The 25,035-nt window shown below is 38.7% G+C and overlaps 1 protein-coding gene across 3 annotated transcripts in view; it reads left to right on the top strand.

The window, feature by feature from the left end:
• Grid2 (glutamate ionotropic receptor delta type subunit 2) overlaps nucleotides 1-25,035 on the top strand; it is a 1,477,190-nt gene that overhangs the window by 1,033,762 nt on the left and 418,393 nt on the right. For all 3 annotated transcript variants that reach the window (NM_024379.2, XM_017592903.3, XM_039108399.2), the window contains exon 9: nucleotides 15,947-16,048. In NM_024379.2, coding sequence (NP_077355.2) covers nucleotides 15,947-16,048 — 102 coding nt within the window. The remainder of the gene's footprint in view (nucleotides 1-15,946; nucleotides 16,049-25,035) is intronic.

A 25,035-nucleotide genomic window follows, 5' to 3' on the forward strand; every position in this document is an offset into this window, starting at 1 on the left:
TTATCCACAACCTACAGGCATTACACTCTTTCCACCTTCTCTTCTGACTAGATCCTTGAGCCTTGAGAGGAAAGGTTTGATAAAAACCTCCCATTTAGGACTGAATGCCCTAAAATTGCTGACTCTCTACACATTGTATAACGCGGGTCTCTGTATTAGTTTCCATCTACTGCAAGAGGAGGTATCTTTTATATGATTTCAACAAGACATGGATATATGGGCGTAGTGATATGTCATTATAGAAGAAGATTTCCCCTAGGACCGAGGAGCTATCTAATTTCAAAGTTCATAATACTTCATCAGTGTGAGGTATAGATTCCATCTTGTGGCATGTGCCTTAAATCCAATCAAAAAGTGCCATCATTATACCAAGATCACTTGCAGGCAGGTCACTATCATAGGTCACAGTTGTGTAGCTTGTTGACATTGGTGATTATTCTAGTAGCATGTAGAATACTAGAAAGGACCCTAAATTCTAGCCAGTTGAGGAGAGGCTTCGAGTGGAGCATAGCTCAACTTCTCCATGTTCAATGATATAAGTATGTGCTGTCTTCAGAAACAGGGCCTGGACATAATGCTATGGAGAGGAACCAATAGCCTTGACAGCATGTGGGTGTCTCTGAGACCACTACTGCTTGTTTCTTTTTTCTTTTTTATTGAATATTTACATTTCCCCTTTCCCAGTTTCCCCACTGGCAACCCCTATTCCATCCTCCCTCCCCCTGCTTCTATGAGGGTGCTCCCCCACCCACCCACTCCCGCCTCTCTGCCTGGCATTCCCTACACTGGGGCATCTAGCTTTCACAGGACCAAGGCTCTCTCCTCCCATTGATGTCTGACAAGTTCATCCTGTGCTACATATGTGGCTGGAGCCATAGGTTCCTCCATGTATATGCTTTAGTTGGTGGTTTAGTCCCTGGGAACTCTGGGGGTCTAACTGGTTAATATTGTTCTTCCTATGGGGTTGAAAACCCTTTCAGCTCCTTTAGTCCTTTCTCTAACTCCTCCATTAGGGACCCGTTCTCAGTTCAATGGTTGGCTGTGAGCACCCGAATCTGTATTTGTCTAACTCTGGCAAAGCCTCTCAGGAGACAGATATATCAGGCTCCTGTCAGCAAGCACTTCTTGCCATCCACAATAGTGTCTGGATTTGGTGTCTGTATATGAGATGGATCACCAGGTGGGACAGTATCTGGATGGCCTGTCCTTTCGTCTCTGCTCCACATTTTGTCTCCGTATTTCCTTCTGTGAGTATTTTATTCCCCCTTCTAAGAAGCATCAACACTTTGGTCTTCCTTCTTCTTCAGCTTCATGTAGTCTATAAGTTGTATCTTGGGTATTCCTGGATTTTGGACTAATATCCACTTATCAGTGAGTGCATACCCTGTTTGTTCTTTTGTTACTGGGTTACCTCATTCAGAATGATATTTCTAGTTTCATCGATTTGCTTAAGAATTTCATGAAGTCGTTGTCTTTAATAGCTAAGTAGTCCTCCGTTGTGTAAACGTACCACATTTTCTGTATCCATTCCTCTGTTGCGTGACATCTGGGTTCTTTCCAGCTTCTGGCTATTATAAATAAGGCTGCTATGAACATAGTGGAGCATGTGTCTTTATTGTATGTTGGAGCATCTTTTGGGGATATGCCCAGGAGTGGTAGAGCTGGGTCCTCAGGTATTACTATGTCCAATTTTCTGAGGAACCTCCAGACTGATTTCCAGAGTGGTTGTACCAGCTTGCAATCCTATCCAGATTTTCCAGTTTTGTGGAGTATAGGGGTTTGTAGTAGAAGCCGATGATTTTTTTTTAATTTCCTTGGTTTCTATTATTATGTCTCCCTTTTCATTTCTGATTTTGGTAATTTAGATTCGGTCTGTGCATTCTGTTCAGTCTGGCTAAGGGTTTATCTATCTTGTTGATTTTCTCCAAGAACCAGACCCTGGTTTTTGTTGATCCTTTGTATAGATTTTGTTAAATTGATATTTTTTATTTACATTTCAAATGTTTCCCTTTCCCATTTTCCCATCCATAAGGCCCCTATCCTACCCCCCTTCCCTTCTTCTATAAGGGTGTTCCCCTGCTGTAACCACCACCCCTTCCTGAATCCCCAACCTGACATTCCCCTACACTTGGGGATCCAGCTTGGCAGGACCAAAGACTTCTTCCATTGGTGCCCAACAAGGTCATCCTCTGCTACATATGCAGCTGGAGCCATGGGTCAGTCCATGTGTACTCTTTGGGTAGTGGTTTGGTCCCTGGGAGATCTGGTTGGTTGGCATTGTTGTTCTTATGGGGTTGGAAGCCACTTCAGCTCCTCCAATCCTTTCTCTAATTCTTCAAAAAGGGACCCCGTTCTCAATTCAATGGTTTGCTGCAAGCATTCACCTCTGTATTTGTCACATTCTGTCAGAGCCTCTCAGGAGACAGCTTTGTCAAGCTCCTGTCCCATGCACTTCTTGGCTTCATCAATATTGTCGAGTTTTGGTAGATGTATACATATGTACTGAATCCCAAGGTGGGGCAGGCTCTGAATGACCATTGCTTCATACCCTGCTCCAAACTTTGTCTCCATAACCCATCCTATGAATATTTTTGTTCCCCCTTTTAAGAAGGACTGAAGCATCTTCACTCTGGTCATCCTTCTTTTTCAGCTTTATGTGGTCTGTAAATTGTATCTTAGGTAATTCGAAATTTTGGGCTAATATCCACTTATCAGTGAGTACATACCATGTGTGCTTTTTGGGATTGGTTTACCTCACTCAGGATGATATTTTTCCAGTTCCATCCATTTGCCTATGAATTTCATAAAACAATGGTTTTTGATAGCTGAGTAATATCCCATTGTGTAGATATACCACATTTTCTGTATCCATTCCTCTGTTGAAGGGCATCTGGGTTCTTTCTAGCTTCTGGCTATTATAAATAAGGCTGTTATGAACATAGGGGAGCATGCGCCTTTGTTGTATGTTGGAGAATCATTTGGGTATATGCCCAGGAAAGGTATAGCTGAGTCCTCAGGTAGTAGAATGTCTAATTTTCTGAGGAACCTGCAGACTGATTTTGTAAAAGCTTGCAATTTCACCAAAAATGGAGCAGTGCTCCTCCCTCTCCACATCCTCTCCAGCATCTGTTGTCACCTGAGTTTTAGATCTTAACCATTCTGACTGGTGTGAGGTAGAATCTCAGGGTTGTTTTGATTTGCATTTCCCTGATGACTGAAGGATGTTGAATACTTCTGTGGGTATTTCTCAGTCATTTGATATTTCTCAGCTGAGAACTCTCTGTTTAGCACTGTATCCCATTCCTTAAAAAAGTTATTGGGCTTTCTGGAGTTTAACTTCTTGAGTTCTTTATATATATTGGATATTAGCCCTCCAAAAGACAAAGATCTTTTCCCAATTTATGGGTCACTGTTTGTCCTAATGACAGTGTCCTTTGTATTATAGAAGCTTCACAGTTTTATGAGGTCCTATTTGTTAATTCTTGATCTTAGAGCATAAGTCGATGGAGTTTTATTCAGGAAATTTTCCCTAGAGTCCATGTGTTCAAGGTTCTTCCCCACTTTTTTCTTCTATTAGTTTGAGTATATCTGGCTTTATGTAGAGGTCCTTGATCCACTTGAACTTAAGCTTTGTACAGGGTGATAAGAATGGGTAGATTTTCATTCTACCCATTGAACTGGCACCATTTGTTAAAAATGCTATCTTTTTTTTCATTGAATGGTTTTAGCTCCTTTGTCAAAGATAAAGTGATCATTGGTGTGTGGGTTCATTTCTGGGTCTTCAATTCTATTTCATTGATTTACCTGCCTGTCTCTGTACCAATACCATACAGTTTTTATCATTATTGCTCTGCAATACTGCTTGAGGTCAGGGATGGTTATTCCTGCAGCTCTTTTAATATTGAGGATAGTTTTCACTATCCCGGTTTTTTTTTATTCCAAATGAATTTTCAAATTGCTCTCTCTGAAGAATTGAGTTGGACTTTTGATGGAGATTGCATTGAATCTGTACATTGCTTTTGGGGAAATGGCCAATTTTACTATATTAATCTTGCCAATCCATGAGCATTTGTTATCTTTCAATCTTCTGAGATCTTCAATTTGTTTTTTTAAGAGACTTGAAGTTCTTGTCATACAGATATTTCACTTGCTAGGTTAGTGTCACACAGAGGTATTTTATGTTATTTGTGACTATTGTGAAGGGTGTCATTTCCCTAATTTCTATCTCAGCCTGTTTATCCTTTGAGTAGAGGAAGGCTACTGATTTGTTTGAGTTAATTTCATACCCAGCCACTTTGCTTAAGTTGTTTATCAGGCTTTGTAGTTCTCTGGTGGAGCTTTTAAGGTCCCTTAAGTACACTATCATATCATCTGCAAATAATGATATTTTGACTTCTTCCTTTCCAATCTGTATCCCCTTGACCATTTTGTTGTCTGATTGCTCTGGCTAGGACTTTGAGAACTTTATTTAATAAGTAGGGAGAGGGTGGGCAGCCTTGTCTAGTTCCTGATTTTAGTGGGATTGCTTCAAGTTTCTCTCTATTTAGTTTGATTTGGTTTGCTGTATATTGCTTTAACTATGTTCATGTATGGGCCTTTAATTCCTGATTTTCCAAGAATTTTAGTATGAATTTTGTCAAATGCTTTCTCAGCATGTAATGAGATGATCATGTGGCTTTTTTCTTTGAGTTTGTTTACACAGTTGAGTATGTTGATGGATTTTTACATATTGAACAATCCCTGCATCCCTGGGATGAAGCCTACTTGATCAGGATGGACAGTTTTTTGATGTGTTCTTGGATGGGGTTTGTGAGAATTATATTGAGTATTTTTACTTCAATATTCATAAGGGAAATTGGTCTGATGTTCTTTTTCTTTGTTGGGTCTTTGTGTGGTTTTAGTATAAGCATAATTGTGGCTTCATAGAAGAAATTGCATAGTGCTCATTCTGTTTCTATTTTGTGCAATGGTTTGGAGGGTATTGGTATGAGGTCTTCAATGAAGGTCTGAGAGAGTTCTGCACTAAACCCATCTGGTCCTGGGATTTTTTTTTTGTTGGGAGATTTTAATAACTGTCTCTATTTCTTTAGGAGTTATGGGACTATTTAGATGGTTTATCTGATCCTAATCTAACTTTGGTTGCTGGTATTTGTCTAGAAAATTGACCATTCCATTCAGAATTTCCAGTTTTGTTGAATATAGGCTTTTGCAGTAGTATGTGATTTTTTGATTTCCTCAGATTCTGTTGTTATGTTGCCCTTTTCATTTCTGGTTTTCTTAATTTGGATACTCTCTGTGCCCTCTGGTTAGTCTGGCAAGCTTTTATCTGTCTTGTTGATTTTTTCAAAGAATCAGCTCCTGGTTTTGTTGATTCTTTGCATAGTCCTTTTTTTTCGACTTGGTTTATTTCACCCCTGAGTTTGATTTTTTCCTGCCTTCTACTACTCTTGAGTGTATTTGCTTCTTTTTGTTCTAGAGGTTTTCCATGTGCTGTCAAGCTACAAATGTATGCTCTCTCCAATTTCTTTTTGGAGATACTCAGAGCTATGAGTTTTCCTCTTAGCACTGCTTTCATTGTATCCCATAAGTTTGGGTATGTTGTGCCTTCATTTTCTTTAAATTCTAGAAAGTCATTAATTTCTTTCTTTACTTCTTCCTTGATCAAGTTATCATTGAGTAGAGCATTGTTCAACTTCCATGTATATATGGGCATTCTGTCATTATTGTTGTTATTGAAGACCAGTCTTAGTGCATGGTGATCTGATAGGATGCATGGGATTATTTCTATCTTCCTGTATCTGTTGGGGCCTGTTTTGTGACAGATTACATGGTCAATTTTAAAGAACATGCCCTAAGGTGCTGAAAAGAAGGTATATTCTTTTGTTTTTAATAATTTTTAATTTTTTTGAGGACTAGATATTTGAGTATAATAATACAGTATTACGGGAAGATATTTTCTATTTACTTGAGATTTGCGAGTTTTTTTTCTTTTTTCTTTTTCTCCCTTCTCCCACTCTCAGAATGATTGTAGAGTCTCTGTGCCAAGACTCAAACTGATATACAAAATTAAGTTATTCTTTTTTTCTAAACCTTTATTTCATGAGGATTTCAGAGTGGTTGTGAAATTCTAATTTATACTGTGTATATGGTTACTTTAATATATCCTAGTCCTTAATGTGTGGTTCTAAATGGGGAAATGAGAATAGTAGAGGCATATTCTGCTTCTACCTGAGGTTCTTGATGTGAAGACAGACTACTATTATGCTGCCAAGGCTACTATGCTGGCTAGTTAGACCAGATGCACATGCAGTTACATGCTAGTGCTCTTAAGGTCAGGGTTAGACAGCTGCAAATAGTGTACTAACTGTTCTTTGCTGAACTCTGTTGTGATCCGTTAATCTAGGCATCCATTTCAACATCTGTCCTGCTCCTTCCTTTGATTTTCAGATATGCCTTTTTCTACCTATTCCTTGACTATGGATGTATATGGAAAATATGTAAAACAGCTGGTTAAAAAAAGATAAGCAAACAGATCCACAAAGGCATGGTAATTATGTATACGCTAACATTTTACACTCTACTTAATGTGGATTTCTTTATTTATGTAAGTCTCAATTGTTTAAATGTTTGTAATCCTCTGCAGTGAAATTAGAGTTATCTTCAAAGATGCTAAGGATACTCACAGGCATAGCCAGCTATTTGATGATTCACAGAGAATCCCACCTTCTTCCTTTGTATATTGAGTCTGAGCAGATGTGTGAGCGAGGGCAGACTCATAGGAAAAGCCTGGGTAACTTAGATGCATGTTACTATGCATGTGGTAAACTGATTACAATGCTGATTATACATCTACAATGAATGTGACAAGGCAGCGTGAACAATAAGCCTCTTGTTCCTCACAAGAATGGCTTTGGTTAGGAATTTAATCATATTAAACAAGTGCTAGACAGATTTCAAGTGATCATTTGATTTGTCCCTCACCTTAGGGTAAAGCCCTCCTGCTAAAACATTACACTACTGCATACATTTTTTTGAGAAAAATAAAACCAATTAATTCATTTGTCAACTATTTACTACTTATAAACTATATGGTAAGTAGCATTGTAGGTACTTGCTGCACATCTACAAACAAAATTGTCAAGGGTTTTGCAAATGTTTCTGGAAGTCTCTTTTTAATTGATACAATGGTCTTTGCTGATGAGAGCATTTGCAGTCATCACGTTTCTATGTGTATTAACTGGGCTTGCCGTGGCTAGAGATAGCTCAGTGGTTAAGAGCACTTGTCTGTTCTTCCAGAAGTCCTAAGTTCAATGTCCCACAACCACATGGTGGCTCACAACTGTCTTTGAATTGATGTCTTTTTCTGGTGTACATAAGACAGAACTTTCATAGATGTAAAATAGGTGAATATAAATTCTTTTAAAAAACCTTTAAGAATTTGGATTTCTGATAATATAAGAAGCCTCCTGGGATCATTAAATTTGCTCAGTAGGAAAAGTCACTTTCTGCCTAGCCAGACAGCCTGAATTTGATCCCTGAGCTCCACATGGCAAAAAGAAAGGAATTCTCCCACAAACTTTTCTCGGATCTCCACATATGCAGAGTGGCATATACATCCTCACATTCATACACATATTAGACAAGTTCTTAGCCCGTGAATCATGACCCCTTAGGCAAACCCCTATCTCCAATAATTACATTACAATTCATAATAGCAAAATTTGTTATGAACCGGCAACAAAAACAATTTTATGGTTGGGGTGTCACTACAACGTAAGGCACTGTATTAAAGGGTTGCAGCATTAGGCAGATTGAGAACCACTGGGCTAGACAAATGAAATGTAGCAAAAGGAAACCATCCACAAAAATCACAAAATTAATCTTTCACTAATAAGCTTTGTGGATGATAAATTCAGAATTCGTTTTGTTAACAACACATTTCATCATAGTAGAAGACACTAAGATTCAAAAACATTAATTTTTCTGGAAGAAAAAAACTAACCTTGAAAATCCAGTTCAATGTTCATGTATTTTTCACCAGTCATTACAAGCCAATCCTCCCACACTGACATAGTTATAGTCATTCATAAACTAGAATGTCTTCTCCTTGTATGTTAGCTACAGGTCTCCAATTCCATTTACCAGAAGACAAGCGTGAATCATGAAAACACAAAAGGGATTTTTAGCAGAGGCAATTGTACTTCCTCAGGGCCTGACATGGGAAAATTAATCATCAAAAGGCCTTCAGATCTATCTATATGCACTTTGTCTTACTTCCGCCTGAAAAAGCATCCTAATGACTAAAGTCGGAATGCCCTAACAGCCGAACCACCTGTGTTCAAATTCCGGCCCTGTCGCTAGCTAGGTACACAACCCGAACCATGCCAATTAGTCTTTCTAATCCTCCATTTCTTCCTCCGTAAAAATTGGAATAATTCAGTACTTTCCTGACACAATTGGAGCAAAAACATAAATTAAATTATATGCAGAACTTGGCACCATTTCTGCCTCATAAGATGTCTTCAGTAAACATGAACGTTACTAAATGAATAATGTCAAGGACTGAAGTGACCTAGCGGGAGCTGAGCTGCCAGGTGGTTTCAATACAATCTGAAACAAAAAGAAAATCCAGCAAGCTTTAAATGGGTGTAATCACTAAATGCTAAGATATTGTAGAAAAACACTACTCATTTAAGATGGGAACACAATGCAAATCACGTTTGATTTGAACGAGATAAATCATCCTGAAAAAAACTGCAGAGGTGCATTGTGGGAGGAAGACCCTGTCTCAAATTGGGACTTTTGGGGGATTTGTTAACTTTAGTTTTAGTTGGAGAATCAGGAAGATGACTAATAATAAGGAAACCATGAGTATTTAACTCATGCCTTCGTCTATCGGTACTATCCGGTTCCTATACAACCACACTGTGACAACCTTAGTACATCCATGGGCATGGTAGGAAACAACCTGGCCTAACAGAGGTTTCACACACACCCAATTTCAACTAAGAAACTTAAATACCTTACTTCAGATTGTGTTGCTTGTCAGCAATTTCAAGAGACCAGTGTAGCCAAGACCTGAGAATAATTGTGTGAAATAGTCAGTTGATGGGCTTCATTCCCTGAATACTCCAGCATGTTTTAGAATAATCTTACCTGTGATTGAAATGATCTTGAAAAACTCACACAAGGCTGAGGACTAAGGATGCCACCATGAAATTCTTGTGTTAATTGTTCAAAGGGTTTAGCTGAATCATCAGGAATTTTCAAATTTTTCTAGGTTATGTTATAGCTTTGAACTCCATCTTTAGAGATGTGTTTTTATTAGTAAAGTAAAAAGCTGCTCTGAGAACAGCAGTGAGCAGGAACAAAAGAATCCTGGCTAATAAATAACCATTACTTCCTTAGGCTTTGTGTTAAGCACATAATACTTGACATATATTATATCAATAGATAATCCAACAGCCCCATGACAAAGTCATTTCTAATCCCCATGAGAGAGCAGAGGAAACCGAAGCCTAGTATTATTTACTTACCACTGGACTGTTGGTAAGTGCTCAAACATAAGCATTCTTATTCTTTAGTACACAAAATTAACTGTGAGGACGAATGGCCTGTAATTCCAATGTAATGGTGTTTTAAAACCAGGAAGAAATACAAAAGAAAGAAAAAATCATTATGTTCTAGTATGAAATCAGTTAATTGGCAGTAGATAACTGAAAGTGGTTTTTGTGACTACCTAATATATTTGAGCTTTTTCTGAAATTATATACTTGTATGTGCATGCTCATGCATGTGTGTGCGTGTTGGGGATGTGCTGTTTCTCACATTCTTCATCTGTAGACATTAGTTAATAAGGTCACTTTATTTATATTGTAAGATCTTTTGTTTTCCTATTGATTTATGCATTTGCATGTGTTATGGTTTATGTACACAGATGCCAGGATACACACATGGAGGGCAGAGCACAATGTTTAGGAGTCAGTTCAACCTCTTCATTGTGTGGGACCTGGGGATAGAACTCCGATTCCCAGGCTCGACGAGAAGCACCTTTTACCTTCTGAGCCATCTCATTGGCCCACTTTTGATTTTCAATAGCAAAACATACGTTCCCACACAGACATACACATATTATATAAGGATAAACACAGAAGCCACTTCCAGTAAGATCAAAGAAAGACTATGGCAATGGCCCATATGTCGCAGCATACCCACAGGAGCTCATAACTGTGCCCCAGGGAGCAAGTCTTACAAATTGAAACTACTTTACGGATGGAAAATAACATAAAGAGAATTAATATTGGAACGATTCCTGGGCCACCACACTCCTGTGCATGTCTAAAGAGGAAACATTGCCATGCAACTTTATAAAGAGTGTTTCTGACTCAATGTGCCACAAGCATTTTTCTTTATATTTCTAGATCATTACAGATTCAACAACATTTACCAAATAAATTCTGCACACTTCTAAATGGCTGGCTTTAAAGATAGCTTGACTACATTTTTGGCAGTTTCCCTTTTAGCCTGAAGGCTGAGGAAGCAAGTAGATGAAGCCCACCACGTGGCAGCATAAGCTCTCAGCACAGGGTGTGTCAAGTCCTCCCTGGTGCTTTGATATATAGCCAGAGTTCCTTTGTTCCATGAGAGTGCAGCTCATAAACGCTGGTCATTCCATTCATATTCAATTAGAGTTCTCTTGACTCCCCTTATTAAAGTCTACAAACTATTAAGCATAAAATTAAAGTTGAACAGTTCAGTTCTTTTTGACATCTAACGCTGTTTGAGAAACAGTGATGTGAAACTCCCAAGTCAAGAGTCATCCTTTGCAGCCCGTGGCCAATGGAAAGTGAAAGCATTGCGGAGAAAAGAGTAAATATATAAACTTGGTCGTTAGCATGCATAATATTAAGAGCACAACTGTGCTCATGCAAATGCATCAGGCAGTTTGTTGAACACAAGCTATTCCATTGATTTAACTGAGGCTACATGGTTATTATTGCCAAAGCTCCAGTGAAGGAAATAATTAGAGCACTAAGCATTTTAAAGCTTCTGAAATGACTTCAGGCAATAAGAGAAAACACAGGAAATCTATATACTGCAGTTGTAAAGATGTAGAATTTCTGGTCTTTTTCTCTGAACAGTGTCTGTGTGTGTGTGCCTGTGCGTGTGTAGGTGTGTGGGTGTCTGAGCATATATATACATGTGTGAATGCACGTGTTGAAAACAGAGTTGGAGTTCAAGTATTTACCTCTATTTTTTTAAACAAGGTCTCTCTCTAAATCTACACGTTTTAGATAAACGTTGATCAGCAAGTCCCTGAAATCTAGTACTGTGATTATGGAAGTGTGTACATCCCTTGTGCCTAGCTTTAAGTTGGTGGGGAATTAAAATTCCAATTCCCATGTTTGTGCATGAAGTACTTTGCTCACTGGGGCATCACCACAGTCCCCAGATAAGAAATCCTCTTCACTATTAACAGAGGGCCTTTCTGCAGATTTCGTATGCCACAGGAGTCACTTTTACTTACTTTTTATTTGGAGAGCACTTGGTTGAGAGTCTGTATGAGGTGGTAAGACTGGGTAGTTGCTCAGCAGTTAAGAGTGGGTGGCAGGTTGGGGAGCACCCTCATAGCAGCAGGGGTTAGGGAGGGGATAGGGTGTTTGTGGAGGGAAAACTGGGAAGGGGATAACATTTGAAATGTAAATAGACAAAACAACCAATTAAAAAAGAAGAATGAAATTTAGTTCACAGTACCGACATCTAGCTCCAGGGCATCCAATTTCCTCTTCTAGGTTCTAAGGGTATCTTTAGATACTGTGTGTATTTTCACTATTTGCCTCCAGTTTCTTTGAAAACAAAACAAAGCAGAAACAAAAGCAAAACCACGACCAGACATAAAACAACCTTCCCCACTTCTCCAGAGATGTCAAGTTAAGGAGATTTTCAAACAATGAAAGCAGAGAGGTAGCTGAAGAAGCTCTGAGTTTGATCCTGGGTTAAATCCCTTCAGAATTCCGCATACATTTTGCTGCTCAGTGTTGTTCTGATTCAAGGAGTATTACTTCTTGTAGATGATGATGTAGTTTGAATATATGTGAATGTCACTTAGTTTGTCTTGCTTTTTATCAGAAGGACTTGCTATAATCAAGCACAATAACTGAGAGTGAACCTTCGAGAGATGAATATGCATGAACAGAAACCAAGAGACCTTAACACCTGAATTATCCATCTAAAGGATGTGAATGCATGGCCTTGTACCTGCACGCTGCTATTGCTTATTCCACCATCTATCATACACTGTTTCAGACACATCATTAGCACATACAGGAAATTCAATGAGTTTGGCATTCATTTTAACTAAATCAATCTTTCCAAACTGGAAATTCCAATATTTTGAGCACTTTATGTTTACTCCGTTTTTCTCCCCACTCTACTTATTTTCTGCCATCCTTTTTTCTCTTTCCACAATTTATGTTTTTATTCACTTTATATGCCAATCACAGCCTCCCCTCCTTCCCTCCCAGTCCTGCTCTTGCAAATCCCTTACCCCAATTACCCCCTTTTCTTCTCCTTAGAGAAGGGGAAGACCCTTGGGCACTTCTGCACCCTGAGATAGTCCCAGCAGGACTAAGCACATCCTTTCCTGTTGAGGCCTGAGAAAGCAGTCCAGGTAGGGGAAAGGAGTTCAATGACAGGCAACAGAGTCAGAGAAAGACTCTGCTCCAATTGTTAGGGGACCCACATGAAAACCAAGCTGTACATGTGCGACAAATGTAGAGTGGTGACTTAGGACCAGCCCAGCATGCTCTTTGGTTGGTAGTCCAGGGTCTTTTGAGGCCCCATGTATCCAGGTTATTTAACTCCATAGGTCTGGCTTGCTCTATTCTATCCCCCACTCTCCTACAAGATTCCCTGAGATCTGCCTGATGTTTGGCCATACGTCTCTGCATCTGTTTCCATTAGCTGTTGGATGAAACTTTTTCATTATGCTAGGGTCCTGTCTGCAAGCAATCAGAGTGTCAGGGACAGTGTTGGCGTTGCATCTCTCCCATGGGATGATCTCACTTTGGGTCAGTTAATGCTTGGCTCTCTTGACTGCTTATATAGATAAACAATATACGATATATTGTCTGTTCTCAGACCCCTCTTCTATTAAATGGGGACAAGAATGGTCCTGTCCTTCAAAGGTTTTGATAATTAAATGAGTTAATAAAAGTCAAACCCTTATTTAATTTACACATTGTATACTATATACATGTTGCAATTATGCTTATACAGTTATGATGACAATTTTGAGCAAACCACTTCCAGTTCTAAACCTTAATTTCCTTAACATAGAAACATGAATATGTTTTCTACCACCTCAAATAGATCATGAATTTATCAAAGGGATCCATAAATCATGAGACAAAATCATTTTAAAATCCTAACGATGGAACTTAAATGGAATTAGTTGGAACCTTAGTTTCACCTCTTAGTAGATATATGTATGACCTTATGTGAGAGCTTATGGGTGATTTCTAAGAAATAATGGCAAAAGGGCCATCTTATAGTCGTTGTGACACTTCAACATCTTGCATAAAGATTTCAGCTCTGTGACTGACACTCAGAAATTATTTATGAATGCTTTCAAGATGTGCTCTACATAGGAAATACCTATTATTTTGGCTTTATACACACATAAGAAAGCTGATATACTCTCTTATATATTCATATACAAGAGCATCACCAATCTCAAAGTTCAATCTATAGGTATTAAGAGACAGGAACAACATGGTAAGTGTAATTGTCAAGCACATAAGATGGCACAGAATAAAATAACATCACAGATCACTAAAATCATCATTCAGAAAGCCCAGGTGTCTTATAACCTGTATGTATGTAAATTTGCATTTGTTTGGAACAGTCTTACACACATGAAAATTAGAGAGCAAAATGAGAAGAAATAAATGTTCAAGCTATTGCCAAAGTAGGATGTCAGATATTTACGTATTTCTACCTGCTCTGCTTTTCTGTAGGTATTTCCAGTTTAAATGTAAGAGAATGCACTAGAATGTATGTGATAGTGAATTATTTAATTGTATTCAAAAGGGGCAATGACTCAGAGAAACTCAGAGGGTTCATGGTCTGGGAAAACCATGTTGTGTATTACTCTAACGTCACTCCTAATGCAGCAGCACTTGCCCGGAGAACGCCAAGGTCAGTTGGTGGGATAGACATCAGGTCCATGGGCAAAGTAACAATAGTTTGATCAAACTCTAAACATACTTTTGGAGGTAAAAAATAGAAATGTTTGTAATTGCTGAAGCAGCAGGTCAATATCATCATTAATAAGTGTTTGATGTCATTTGTTAAGCTGGAAATCCAGTAATCAGCATCTAGGGATCTAGGACTTCACTAATGTCAGCATTGCCATTTCCGTACCAATATGTAGTCTAGAAAAATAAAATCTTCTTGAAGTAATTAGAAAGTGCTTGTCAAACAAGGCAATTGAGGATAGACTCTGGGTGACTCCAGAAAAGAACAAAAGCTCAAAGGAATTTCCATAAGGTTGCAAATTTGGCAAGAGGGCTACACAATCTCTGATAATTAGACTTTTCAACACATTTGGATTTGCTAATTGGATCTAAGTTCTAATTAGACTTTTATGTAACTAAGAATGACATATCATGGTATGAATTTAATGTGCTCTTACAGTTGAAACCAACAATTATCAAGCTTTTCCAAATTACCTTAATAAGGAAAAACCTGGCTTTGTTGATCATATTGTGACATCTCCGTCTCTCGCAATAAATTGAGCACATTTCAGTTCTCTTAATTAAACACCTTTTGGGAGCTCAAAGAGATGCTTAGGCTTTAATAAGAAGCACCCAAGTTGTTTGTTTGGAGGGACATTTGCCAGTATGTTGACTGTGGAAGCTACAGACAAAACTCAGTACAAAGAAATAAATCATCATTGCAGGGAATGGCACAAGTAACCAGATGTCCCTGTAAGCACTCAATTAATCAAATTGTTTCTAATATGACTGAAGCTGGGTTACGCTTTTACCTTGTGCATTCACAGAACCAGTCTCAGTGTGAATGCTCATGAAGCTGGCATCAGGATAAGGGCCTGACAACATTCCCACTGTGCACAAACCCTGTTCCCGGCAGATCTGTTTCTAGACCTGGCATTCATTAGCTAGAGCCTTGTCATTTTTTCTCTCCTCCTTAGTTTTAATTGAGACTCATCAACTTTTATTCCTCTGACATTTGAAAGTAGTAATTTTAAAACTGGTAACCCTCAGATCTGGATACTACAAGAGGTAGTAACATAAGGTTTTCATGGAAAGATTATTGTCAAAATATTCCAAAAAAATCAGTGGCACTGACCAAAATCTAAATTATGTTTTTATGTGCTGTTAATACTTAAAACACACACACACACACACACACACACACACACACACACACACACTTACAAAGTACACAGGCACTTTATATCTGATTATTCCCTATATAAAAGCAATATTTTTAATATTTTAAATAATATTTTAAAAGTCTTTTTCCACTAAAAGCAATGTACAGTTTAATGGATTAAGGCTCGGAGAGAATTTAAGTTGTGCAGTAACCGATATATTAGTGAGAAATTCTGCAAGGGTTACATGTACTTTTATTCTACCAGTTAGCACATCATGGTGATGGAACCTTTGGTGAGTGTGACTCCTCATTAATTCAGATGTCTTCTGTGATTCTTGTAAAGCATACTGGCTTCTGACATATGCCATATGATGCTTTTTAAAGGCAAGAGACGCCATTTCTGATTGCTTCATCTGCTGTTAAAAGGGATAATTTTTTCCTACCAGTTATTACATGAGGTTTCACACAGTCCTCTACAAGGCCTCCTCAGAGGTGATGGGGCTGCTCTTCAGTCAGAGAAGTGACCAAAGATTCTTTGCCTTTTCAGCTTGGGTGCTGGAATCCTGTCACAGGTCTGAATGGATCACTGACAGACAAGAAACTGGAGAATAACATGCGAGGTGTGGTTCTACGCGTGGTGACTGTATTGGTAAGCATCATATTTCCATCTTTGCCTTGTAGTTTGGGATGGTAGAGTGTCCTTTATCTTTTTGTTTTTTTCCTTTATTAACTAAGGTCATAATCTCAAAAGAGCTCTTACCTGAACCTTGGCTATGATTTTTAAGACAGCTTCAATGACCATGCTACTCAGCCTCCCAGCTCCTTGAATCTGAAACTGATCTGTAAGCTGTACTTTTGTCAGGATCATCCTTAGATTTTCAGTTTTCTAGACATCATAAGAAGTGGGATCCCTCAAATATGTCCATCACTGAAACAATAGGATGCACATAAAGATATCAATGAAGAGATCACCCACTTTTTAATAGATGCTTATCTAGCATCAAGGGTGGCTTCCTGGAGGTACTAGCAAATAAGATAGGTATGTGTGACAGTCTTCACGATACTGTCAGTGGGATATATGGGAACATTATCATGATTACAAACACTTGTTGGAAAAACAATAAAGGTAACTTATCATTCGATATTATCTTTGGCTAGAGAGCTGGTTCAATAGCTAAGAATTCATACTGCTCTATAAAAAAGCTGAGTCTCATTTACAACATCCATATCAGGTGACTCACAACCATCTGTAACTCTACCTTCAAGGGAATCTAAATCTAATGGCCTTTTGGGCAGTGGTGTTCATGGATACCTACCTTCACTCAGACCCCCTCCCATAATTAAACCTAGAGTAGATTTTTTAAAGAGTAGGAAAGGGTCCCTTTTATACTAATTTATTAATTATACTAATTTTAATTATTAAAGAACAAGGCTATTTGACACAGTGATAATAATTGGATATTCATTACAATTCAGCAATTCTCTGTATGTTTAATATGAATTAACCAAGTCTAAACATAATTTCTTTATAAATTATTTCATCTATCTGCAAAAGAAAATCTAAATGAATAGCTATTCCATTCTTTAGCACATCTACAATTTATTTTTAGTTGTTTTAATAAAACCCTCCCTTATAATGATTTCACTAATGTTTACAACTGAAATGTGAATGTGCTTCTGTTTGAACCTAAGTGTGTAGATATCAATTTGCACTTAATAGTTACAATAGTTAACTTAATGGTTAACTAATTGAAATGCAAGCTAATCTCTTTTCTAGTGATGGTCATGGAAGCTCTGTGACAAACACCATCAAAGCTAATGCATAGGCTTTTGTTTTCTTTGAGAAAGAAAAATAAACTTTTAAAGAAAATTAACTAATTAAAAATTCAGTTGCTAAGCAAACAATTATTTAGTATTTAGCATGTGGTAGACTTGGCAATACACATAGAGTAGAAAACACAATGATCCTAGCTATGGGGTATGGTTACAGTTTGGTATGTGGATCCTACGTAAGGTGACATGTACAAATTTGTTGTTTACTATGTGTCAGATCCCCTCTGACATCCTCTGTATAGAGTGGCTCTTTTGGTTATTGTGGTATTCACAGTGTAAAGTATTTTAAACCACCAAAATAGGAAGGACCAAAACAAATCAACAATAAGGAACAAAAAAAACCCCAAAACAAACAAACAAACAAACAAACAAACAAACAAAGGTGTAAGCCTACACAGATGACAGAGCAGAGTTGAAATCTAAATCCAGCCAGCCTGGACTCCAGACCTTTTAGCTCCTTCCCCTATGCAGTGCATCGGGCTCTCTCAACTCCCACTGTGATGAGAGAGAGAAGCGAGACACCTGTGGGATTCTATTTGACTGGAGAATTGGAAATGTTTAAACTCTGAATGAGGTAAAAGTGAATCTTACAGGGAGAGCTTCACAGGACCAATCATTTTAAATTCATTTCCAGGAAGAATAGAATGGCTTTGTTCAAGGCAGTGGTGGTAATGCCACCTAGCCTCGGTTCACCTGCCTGTTTGCTGTAAACTCAGCCTTACGTGGATCCTGAAACCAAGGCAACCCGCGATGGGAAGCTCAGTTGCTTTCCCTGATGTCTGCAATGAACTTACCAGTATGGTGCCCAGTTGAATGAGCATTTTTTTATACCCACACAGCTTACAGCCAGCATGAAATCACTTCACATGCTTACCCAACCATTTATGGGACTGAATATGAAACTGTCCTTCTTATTTAGTTTCTGTAGGCATGTTTCTAAGTCTAAATCTGTTATGTAGCCTTGCAAGCTCTCTCCATCCAAATTGAGAATAACACACCTTCTATTCTTTCCGTTTCTTCTAAATCTTGGTGCATTTAAATTATAACCATTACAGAACTAGTTTTCCATCTACAAATGGACTCAAACTGGCTATCTGACCACTGCCCTAGTCTCCTTTATTCAGGAAAATATTTCCAGTACGTCCCCAAAAGGTGAAAAATCCAGTCTAAGTTCCCCAGGATGATTTTTTTTTATTAACTTGAGTATTTCTTATATACATTTCGAGTGTTATTCCCTTTCCCGGTTTCCGGGCAAACATCCCCTTCCCCCCTCCCCTTCCTTATGGGTGTTCCCCTCCCAACCCTCCCCCCATTGCCGCCCTCCCCCCATAGACAAGTTCACTGGGGGTTCAGTCTTAGCAGGACCCAGGGCTTCCCCTTCCACTGGTGCTCTTACTAGGATAATCATTGCTACCTATGGGGTCAGTGTCCAGGGTCAGTCCATGTATAGTCTTTAGGTAGTGGCTTAGTCCCTGGAAGCTCTGGTTGCTTGGCATTGTTGTACTTTTGGGGTCTCGAGCCCCTTCAAGCTCTTCCAGTTCTTTCTCTGATTCCTTCAATAGGGGACCTATTCTCAGTTCAGTGGTTTGCTGCTGGCATTCGCCTCTGTATTTGCTGTATTCTGGCTGTGTCTCTCAGGAGCGATCTACATCCGGCTCCTGTCAGTCTGCACTTCTTTGCTTCATCCATCTTGTCTAATTGGGTGGCTGTATATGTATGGGCCAAATGTGGGGCAGGCTCTGAATGGGTGTTCCTTCAGTCTCTGTTTTAATCTTTGCCTCTCCCTTCCCTGCCAAGGGTATTCTTTTTCCTCATTTAAAGAAGGAGTGAAGCATTCACATTTTGATCATCTGTCTTGAGTTTCGTTTGTTCTAGGGATCTAGGGTAATTCAAGCATTTGGGCTAGTAGCCACTTATCAATGAGTGCATACCATGTATGTCTTTCTGTGATTGGGCTAGCTCACTCAGGATGATATTTTCCAGTTCCAACCATTTGCCTACGAATTTCATAAACTCGTTGTTTTTTATAGCTGAGTAATATTCCATTGTGTAGATGTACCACATTTTCTGTATCCATTCCTCTGTTGACGGGCATCTGGGTTCTTTCCAGCTTCTGGCTATTATAAATAAGGCTGCGATGAACATAGTGGAGCACGTGTCTCTTTTATATGTTGAGGCATCTTTTGGGTATATGCCCAAGAGAGGTATAGCTGGATCCTCAGGCAGTTCAATGTCCAATTTTCTGAGGAACCTCCAGACTGATTTCCAGAATGGTTTTACCAGTCTGCAATCCCACCAACAATGGAGGAGTGTTCCTCTTTCTCCACATCCTCGCCAGCATCTGCTGTCACCTGAGTTTTTGATCTTAGCCAATCGCACTGGTGTGAGGTGAAATCTCAGGGTTGTTTTGATTTGCATTTCCCTTATGACTAAAGATGTTGAACATTTCTTTAGGTGTTTCTCAGCCATTCGGCATTCCTCAGCTGTGAATTCTTTGTTTAGCTCTGAACCCCATTTTTTAATAGGGTTATTTGTTTCCCTGCGGTCTAACTTCTTGAGTTCTTTGTATATTTTGGATATAAGGCCTCTATCTGTTGTAGGATTGGTAAAGATCTTTTCCCAATCTGTTGGTTGCCGTTTTGTCCTAACCACAGTGTCCTTTGCCTTACAGAAGCTTTGCAGTTTTATGAGATCCCATTTGTCGATTCTTGATCTTAGAGCATAAGCCATTGGTGTTTTGTTCAGGAAATTTTTTCCAGTGCCTATGTGTTCCAGATGCTTCCCTAGTTTTTCTTCTATTAGTTTGAGTGTGTCCCCAGGATGATTTTTAATCTTTGTGATATTACAACAGAAATCTAGTGACCCCACTCATCCACGTTTACCTCTTAGAAAACTTACACCATCAGTTACAGTTATGAAGCTGACTATCCTTATCTCACATATTTACCATTATTAATGGTATTTCATTGATCTGATATAAACAGTCAAACATAGATCAAGTAAACTGAGACTCCACTACATGGAACCCTTGAAATAGGCAGTAAGTAGTATAGTCAGTCAGTTCATTGAACGGAATTAAGTGAAGTTGGCTGTCAAAGGACAGCAAGGAGCAATAAAGGAACCAACACAGATGCTGCAGCGCCCGGACTTGGTTATTTAGGGAAGCTCTGGGTTTGGCAGAGCATGAAGGGGGTCTTCAGCAGCTGGAACCAGAGCAAAGGATGTAACCCTGAGATCTGTTGGGACAAAAAGAGGATGCAGAAAGAGTCACTGCTTAATCCACAACCAGGAAGAACTACACAGAAGCACAAGATACTCTAGTCTCATTGCTGCTGCCTTACCAACCCTTTTTATTTCCCTCCAGTTAAAACTTCGGGAGGTAGCGGTGGTGCACACCGTTAATCCCAGCAGAGGCAGGAAGATCTCTGGGAGTTTGAGGCCAGCCTGATCTACACAGAGGGTTCCAGGATAGCCAAGGCTATACATAGAGAAACCCTGTCCTGGGGGGAAAAGTTCAACCAGAAGGTCATGGAACCTGAGTAAGCCGGAATGTGCTTGCCTCCTCCATCATGGAGTAAACAGAGAGGGCTGCAGGAGTTGGGGGAGGCTGGGTAGACATGCACCAGCACTGTCCTGTGATTAGACCTTTTCAGAGAATATCACAAGTCCTTATCAGATGTTCTAAGAAGTATATTAAGTCTAGGCATTTATAAAAGCACAATAGAGTGAACTCTCAATTTCCATGTCCATGTTGCCAAAAAAAGGATAGATAACTTTGGCTTAGAGTTCACTTATAAAAGCCATGTGCTTTGCCATTCCCTGTCTTTTCAATCACAAAAAGAACAAGAAAAAACAAAAGCAAAAACAACCTCTCATTGGTTAGATTAAATACATTATGACAACAGAGTTGTGAGGGCATTTGTTCCTAGTTTGGCAGCACAAGGACACTTTGCAGAATGATGCCACATAAAATATGGTAGAATTTTTCTACCATAAACAAAGTCACAGAAATATTTCATGAAATAGAGGAAATGAAGATGTGACAGGCAGGCAGGTCCTGCCTCTGGTGTCTCTGATAGTTCCTTCTCTGTCTATTGCAAGTCACCCTTGTTTCTGATCAAGTATACGAAGTGTTTTGTGTTAGCAGAGAAGAATAATGAAGGTGCTGTTATATTAATTAATGCAGCTAGCTGTAAATGACCAACATGCCATTTGATTTTTATGTAATAAAATTTTTACATTGCTTGATATTTCATTGTGTCACAAATATAATCCTAAAGAATTAATTCTTCTTTCTTTTATTGGATATTTTTTATTTACATTTCTAATGTTATTCCCTATCCTGATTTCCCAGATATAAGCCACCTATCCCATCCCCCTTCCCTTCTTCTAAAAGGATGTTACCCTCCACATCCACCCCCCTTACAGCCCCCTCACCATATTCTCCTGCACTGGGGGTCCAACCTTGACAGGATCAAGGGATTCTCCTTCCATCAGTGCCCAGCAAGGCCACCTCTGCTACATACGCAGCTGGAACCATGGTTCAGTCCATGTATAGACTTTGAGTAGTGGTTTAGTCCCTGGGAGATATGGTTGGTTGGCATTGTTGTTCTTATGGGGTTGCAAGCCCCTTCAGCTCTTTCAATCCTTTCTCTAATTCCTCCAATGGGGACCCCATTCTCAGTACAATGGTTTGTTGCTCACATTCTACATTTGCCTTTGTTTTTGACATGCTCGTGCAGTGTCTCTCAGGAGACATCTATATCCGGTACCTGTCAGCATGCAATTCTTAGTTTCATCAATCTTCTCTAGTCTTGGTGAGTACATACATACATACATACATACATACATACATACATACATACATACATACATACACACATATATATGGACTGCATACCCAGGTGGGGCAGGCTCTGAATGGCCATACCTTCAGGCTCTGCTCCAAACTTTGCCTCCACGTACCCTCCTATGAATATTTTTGTTACCCCTTTTAAGAAGGAGAGAAACATGTGAACTTTAGTTATCCTGCTTCTTGAACTTCATGTGGTCTGTGGATTGTATCTTGGGTAATTTGAGATTTTAGGCTAATATCTACTTATCAGAGAGTGCATAACATGTGTGGTTTTCTGTGGTTTGGTTACCTCATGCAGGATGATATTTTCCAGTTCCATCTATTTACCTATGAATTTCATAAAGTCATTGTTTTTGATAGTTGAGTAATATTCCATTGTGTAGATGTACCACATTTTCTGTACCCATTCCTCTGTTGAAGGGCATCTGGATTCTTTCTAGCTTCTGGCTATTATAAATAAGGCTGCTGTGAACATAGTGGAGCACGTGTCTTTGTTGTATGTTAGAGCATCTTTTGGGTATATGCCCAAGAGAGGCATAGCTGGGTCATCAGATAGTGGAATGTCCAATTTTCTGAGGAACCTCCAGACTGATTTCCAGAATGGTTGTACCAGTCTACAATCCCACCAACAATGGAGGAGTGTTCCTCTTTCTCCACATCCCGCCAGCATCTGCTGTCACCTGAGTTTTTGATCTTAGCCATTCTGACTGGTGAAAAATGGAACCTCAGTTGTTTTGATTTGGATTCCGCTGATGACTAAGGATGTTGAGCATTTCTTTAAGTACTTCTCTGCCATTTGATATTCCTCAGCTGAGAATTCTTTGTTTAGCTCTGTACCCAATTTTAGTAGGGTTATTTAGCTCTAATGATTCTAACTTCTTGAATTTTTTGTATATTTTGGATATTAGCCCTCTATCAGATATGATATTGGTAAAGATCTTTTCCCAATATGTTGCTTGCCATTTTGTCCTAATGACAATGTCCTTTGCCTTACAGAAGCTTTGCAGTTTTATGAGGTCCCATTTATCAATTCTTGACCTTAGAGCATAAGCCGTTGGTGTTTTGTTCAGGAAATTTTCTCCAGTGCCCATGTGTTTGAGACTCTTCTCCATGTTTTCTTCTATTTTTGTGAGTGTATCTGGTTTGATGTGGAAGTCCTTGATCCACTTGGACTTAAGCTTTGTATAGGGTGATAAGCATGGATCGATCTGCATTCTTCTACATATTGTCCTCCAGTTGAACCAGCACCATTTGTTGAAAATGCAGTCTTCATTCCATTGGATAGTTTTAACTCCTTTGCCAAAAATCAAGTGACCATAGGTATGTGAGTTCATTTCTGGGTCTTCAATTCTAATCCACTGATGTACCTGTTTGTCTCTGTATCAATACCATTCATATCACTATAGCTTTGTAATACTTCTTTAGATCAGGGATGGTGATTCCCGCAGAAGTTCTTTTATTGTTAAGGATACTAATCGCTATCCTGGGGTTTTTGTTATTCCAAATGAATCTGCAAATTGTTCTTTCTATCTCTATGAAGAAGTGAGTGGGAATTTTGATGGGGATTGAATTGAATCTATAGATTGCTTTTAGCAAAATGGTGAAAATATGGTTCACCATATTTATCCTGCCAATCCATGAGCATGGCAGGTCTTTCTATCTTCTGAGATTTTCTTCAATTTCTTCCTTCAGGGACTTGAAGTTCTTGTCATACAGATCTTTACTTGCTTGATTTCAGTCACACCAGGTATTTTATATTATTTGGTAGTATTGTGAAGGATGTCATTTCTCTAATTTCTATTTCAGCCTGTTTGAGTAGAGGAAGGCTACTGATTTGTTTGAGGTAATTTTATACCCAGCCACTTTGCTGAAGATGTTTGTCTGGCTTAGTAGTTCTCTGGTGGAACTTTTGGGGGTCACTTAAGTATACTATAATATTATCTTGCAAAGAGTGATGTTTTTACTCCTTCCTTTCCAAATTATATCCCTTTGACCTCCTTTTGTTGTCTGATTGCTCTGTGTAGGACTTTGAGAACTATATTGATAAGTAGGGAGAGAGTGGGCAGCCTTGTCTAGTCTCTGATTTTAGTGGGATTGCTTCAACTTTCTCTCCATTTAGTTTAATGTTAGCTACTGGTTTTCTGTATAGTCCTTTTACTATGTTTAGGTATGGGCCTTGAATTCCTGTTCTTTCCAAGACTTTTATCATAAAGAACTGTCGAGTTTCGTCAAATGCTTTCTCAGCATCTAATGAAATGATTATGTGATTTGTATCTTTCAGTTTGCTTATATAGTGGATTACATTGATATTTTCCATATATTAAACCATCCCTGCATACCCAGGATGAAACCTACTTGATCATGATGGATGATTGTTTTGATGTGTTCTTGGATTCAGTTTTCAAGAATTTTATTGAGTATTTTTGCATCAATATTCATAAGGGAAATTGGTCTAAAGTTCTCTTTCTTTGTTGAGTCTTTGTGTGGTTTAGGTATAAGCATAATTGTGGCTTCATAGAAGGAATTTGGTAGTGTTTGCCTGTTTCTATTTTGTGGAATATTTTGGACAGTATTTGCATGAAGTCTTCTATAAATGTATGATAGAATTCTGCTTTAAACCCATCTGGTCCTGGGCTCTTTTTTGTTGGGAGACATTTAATTACTGCTTCTATTTCTTTCGGAATTATGGGGTTGACCAGATATTTATTTGTTCTTGATTTAACTTTGGTTCCTGGTATGTGTCTAGAAAATTGTCCATTTCATACAGATGTTCCAGTTTTGTTGAATATAGGCTTTTGTAGTAGGATCTAATGTTTTTTTTTATTTCCTAAGATTCTGTGGTTATGTCTCCCTCTTCATTTCTGGTTTTGTAATTTGGATACACTCTCTGTGGTCTCCAGCTAGTCTGGCTAAGCATTTATGTATTTGTTGATTTTCTCAAAGAACCA

This window comes from Rattus norvegicus, chromosome 4 (genome assembly GCF_036323735.1).
Source record: "Rattus norvegicus strain BN/NHsdMcwi chromosome 4, GRCr8, whole genome shotgun sequence".
Classification (NCBI taxonomy): Eukaryota; Metazoa; Chordata; class Mammalia; order Rodentia; family Muridae; genus Rattus; species Rattus norvegicus.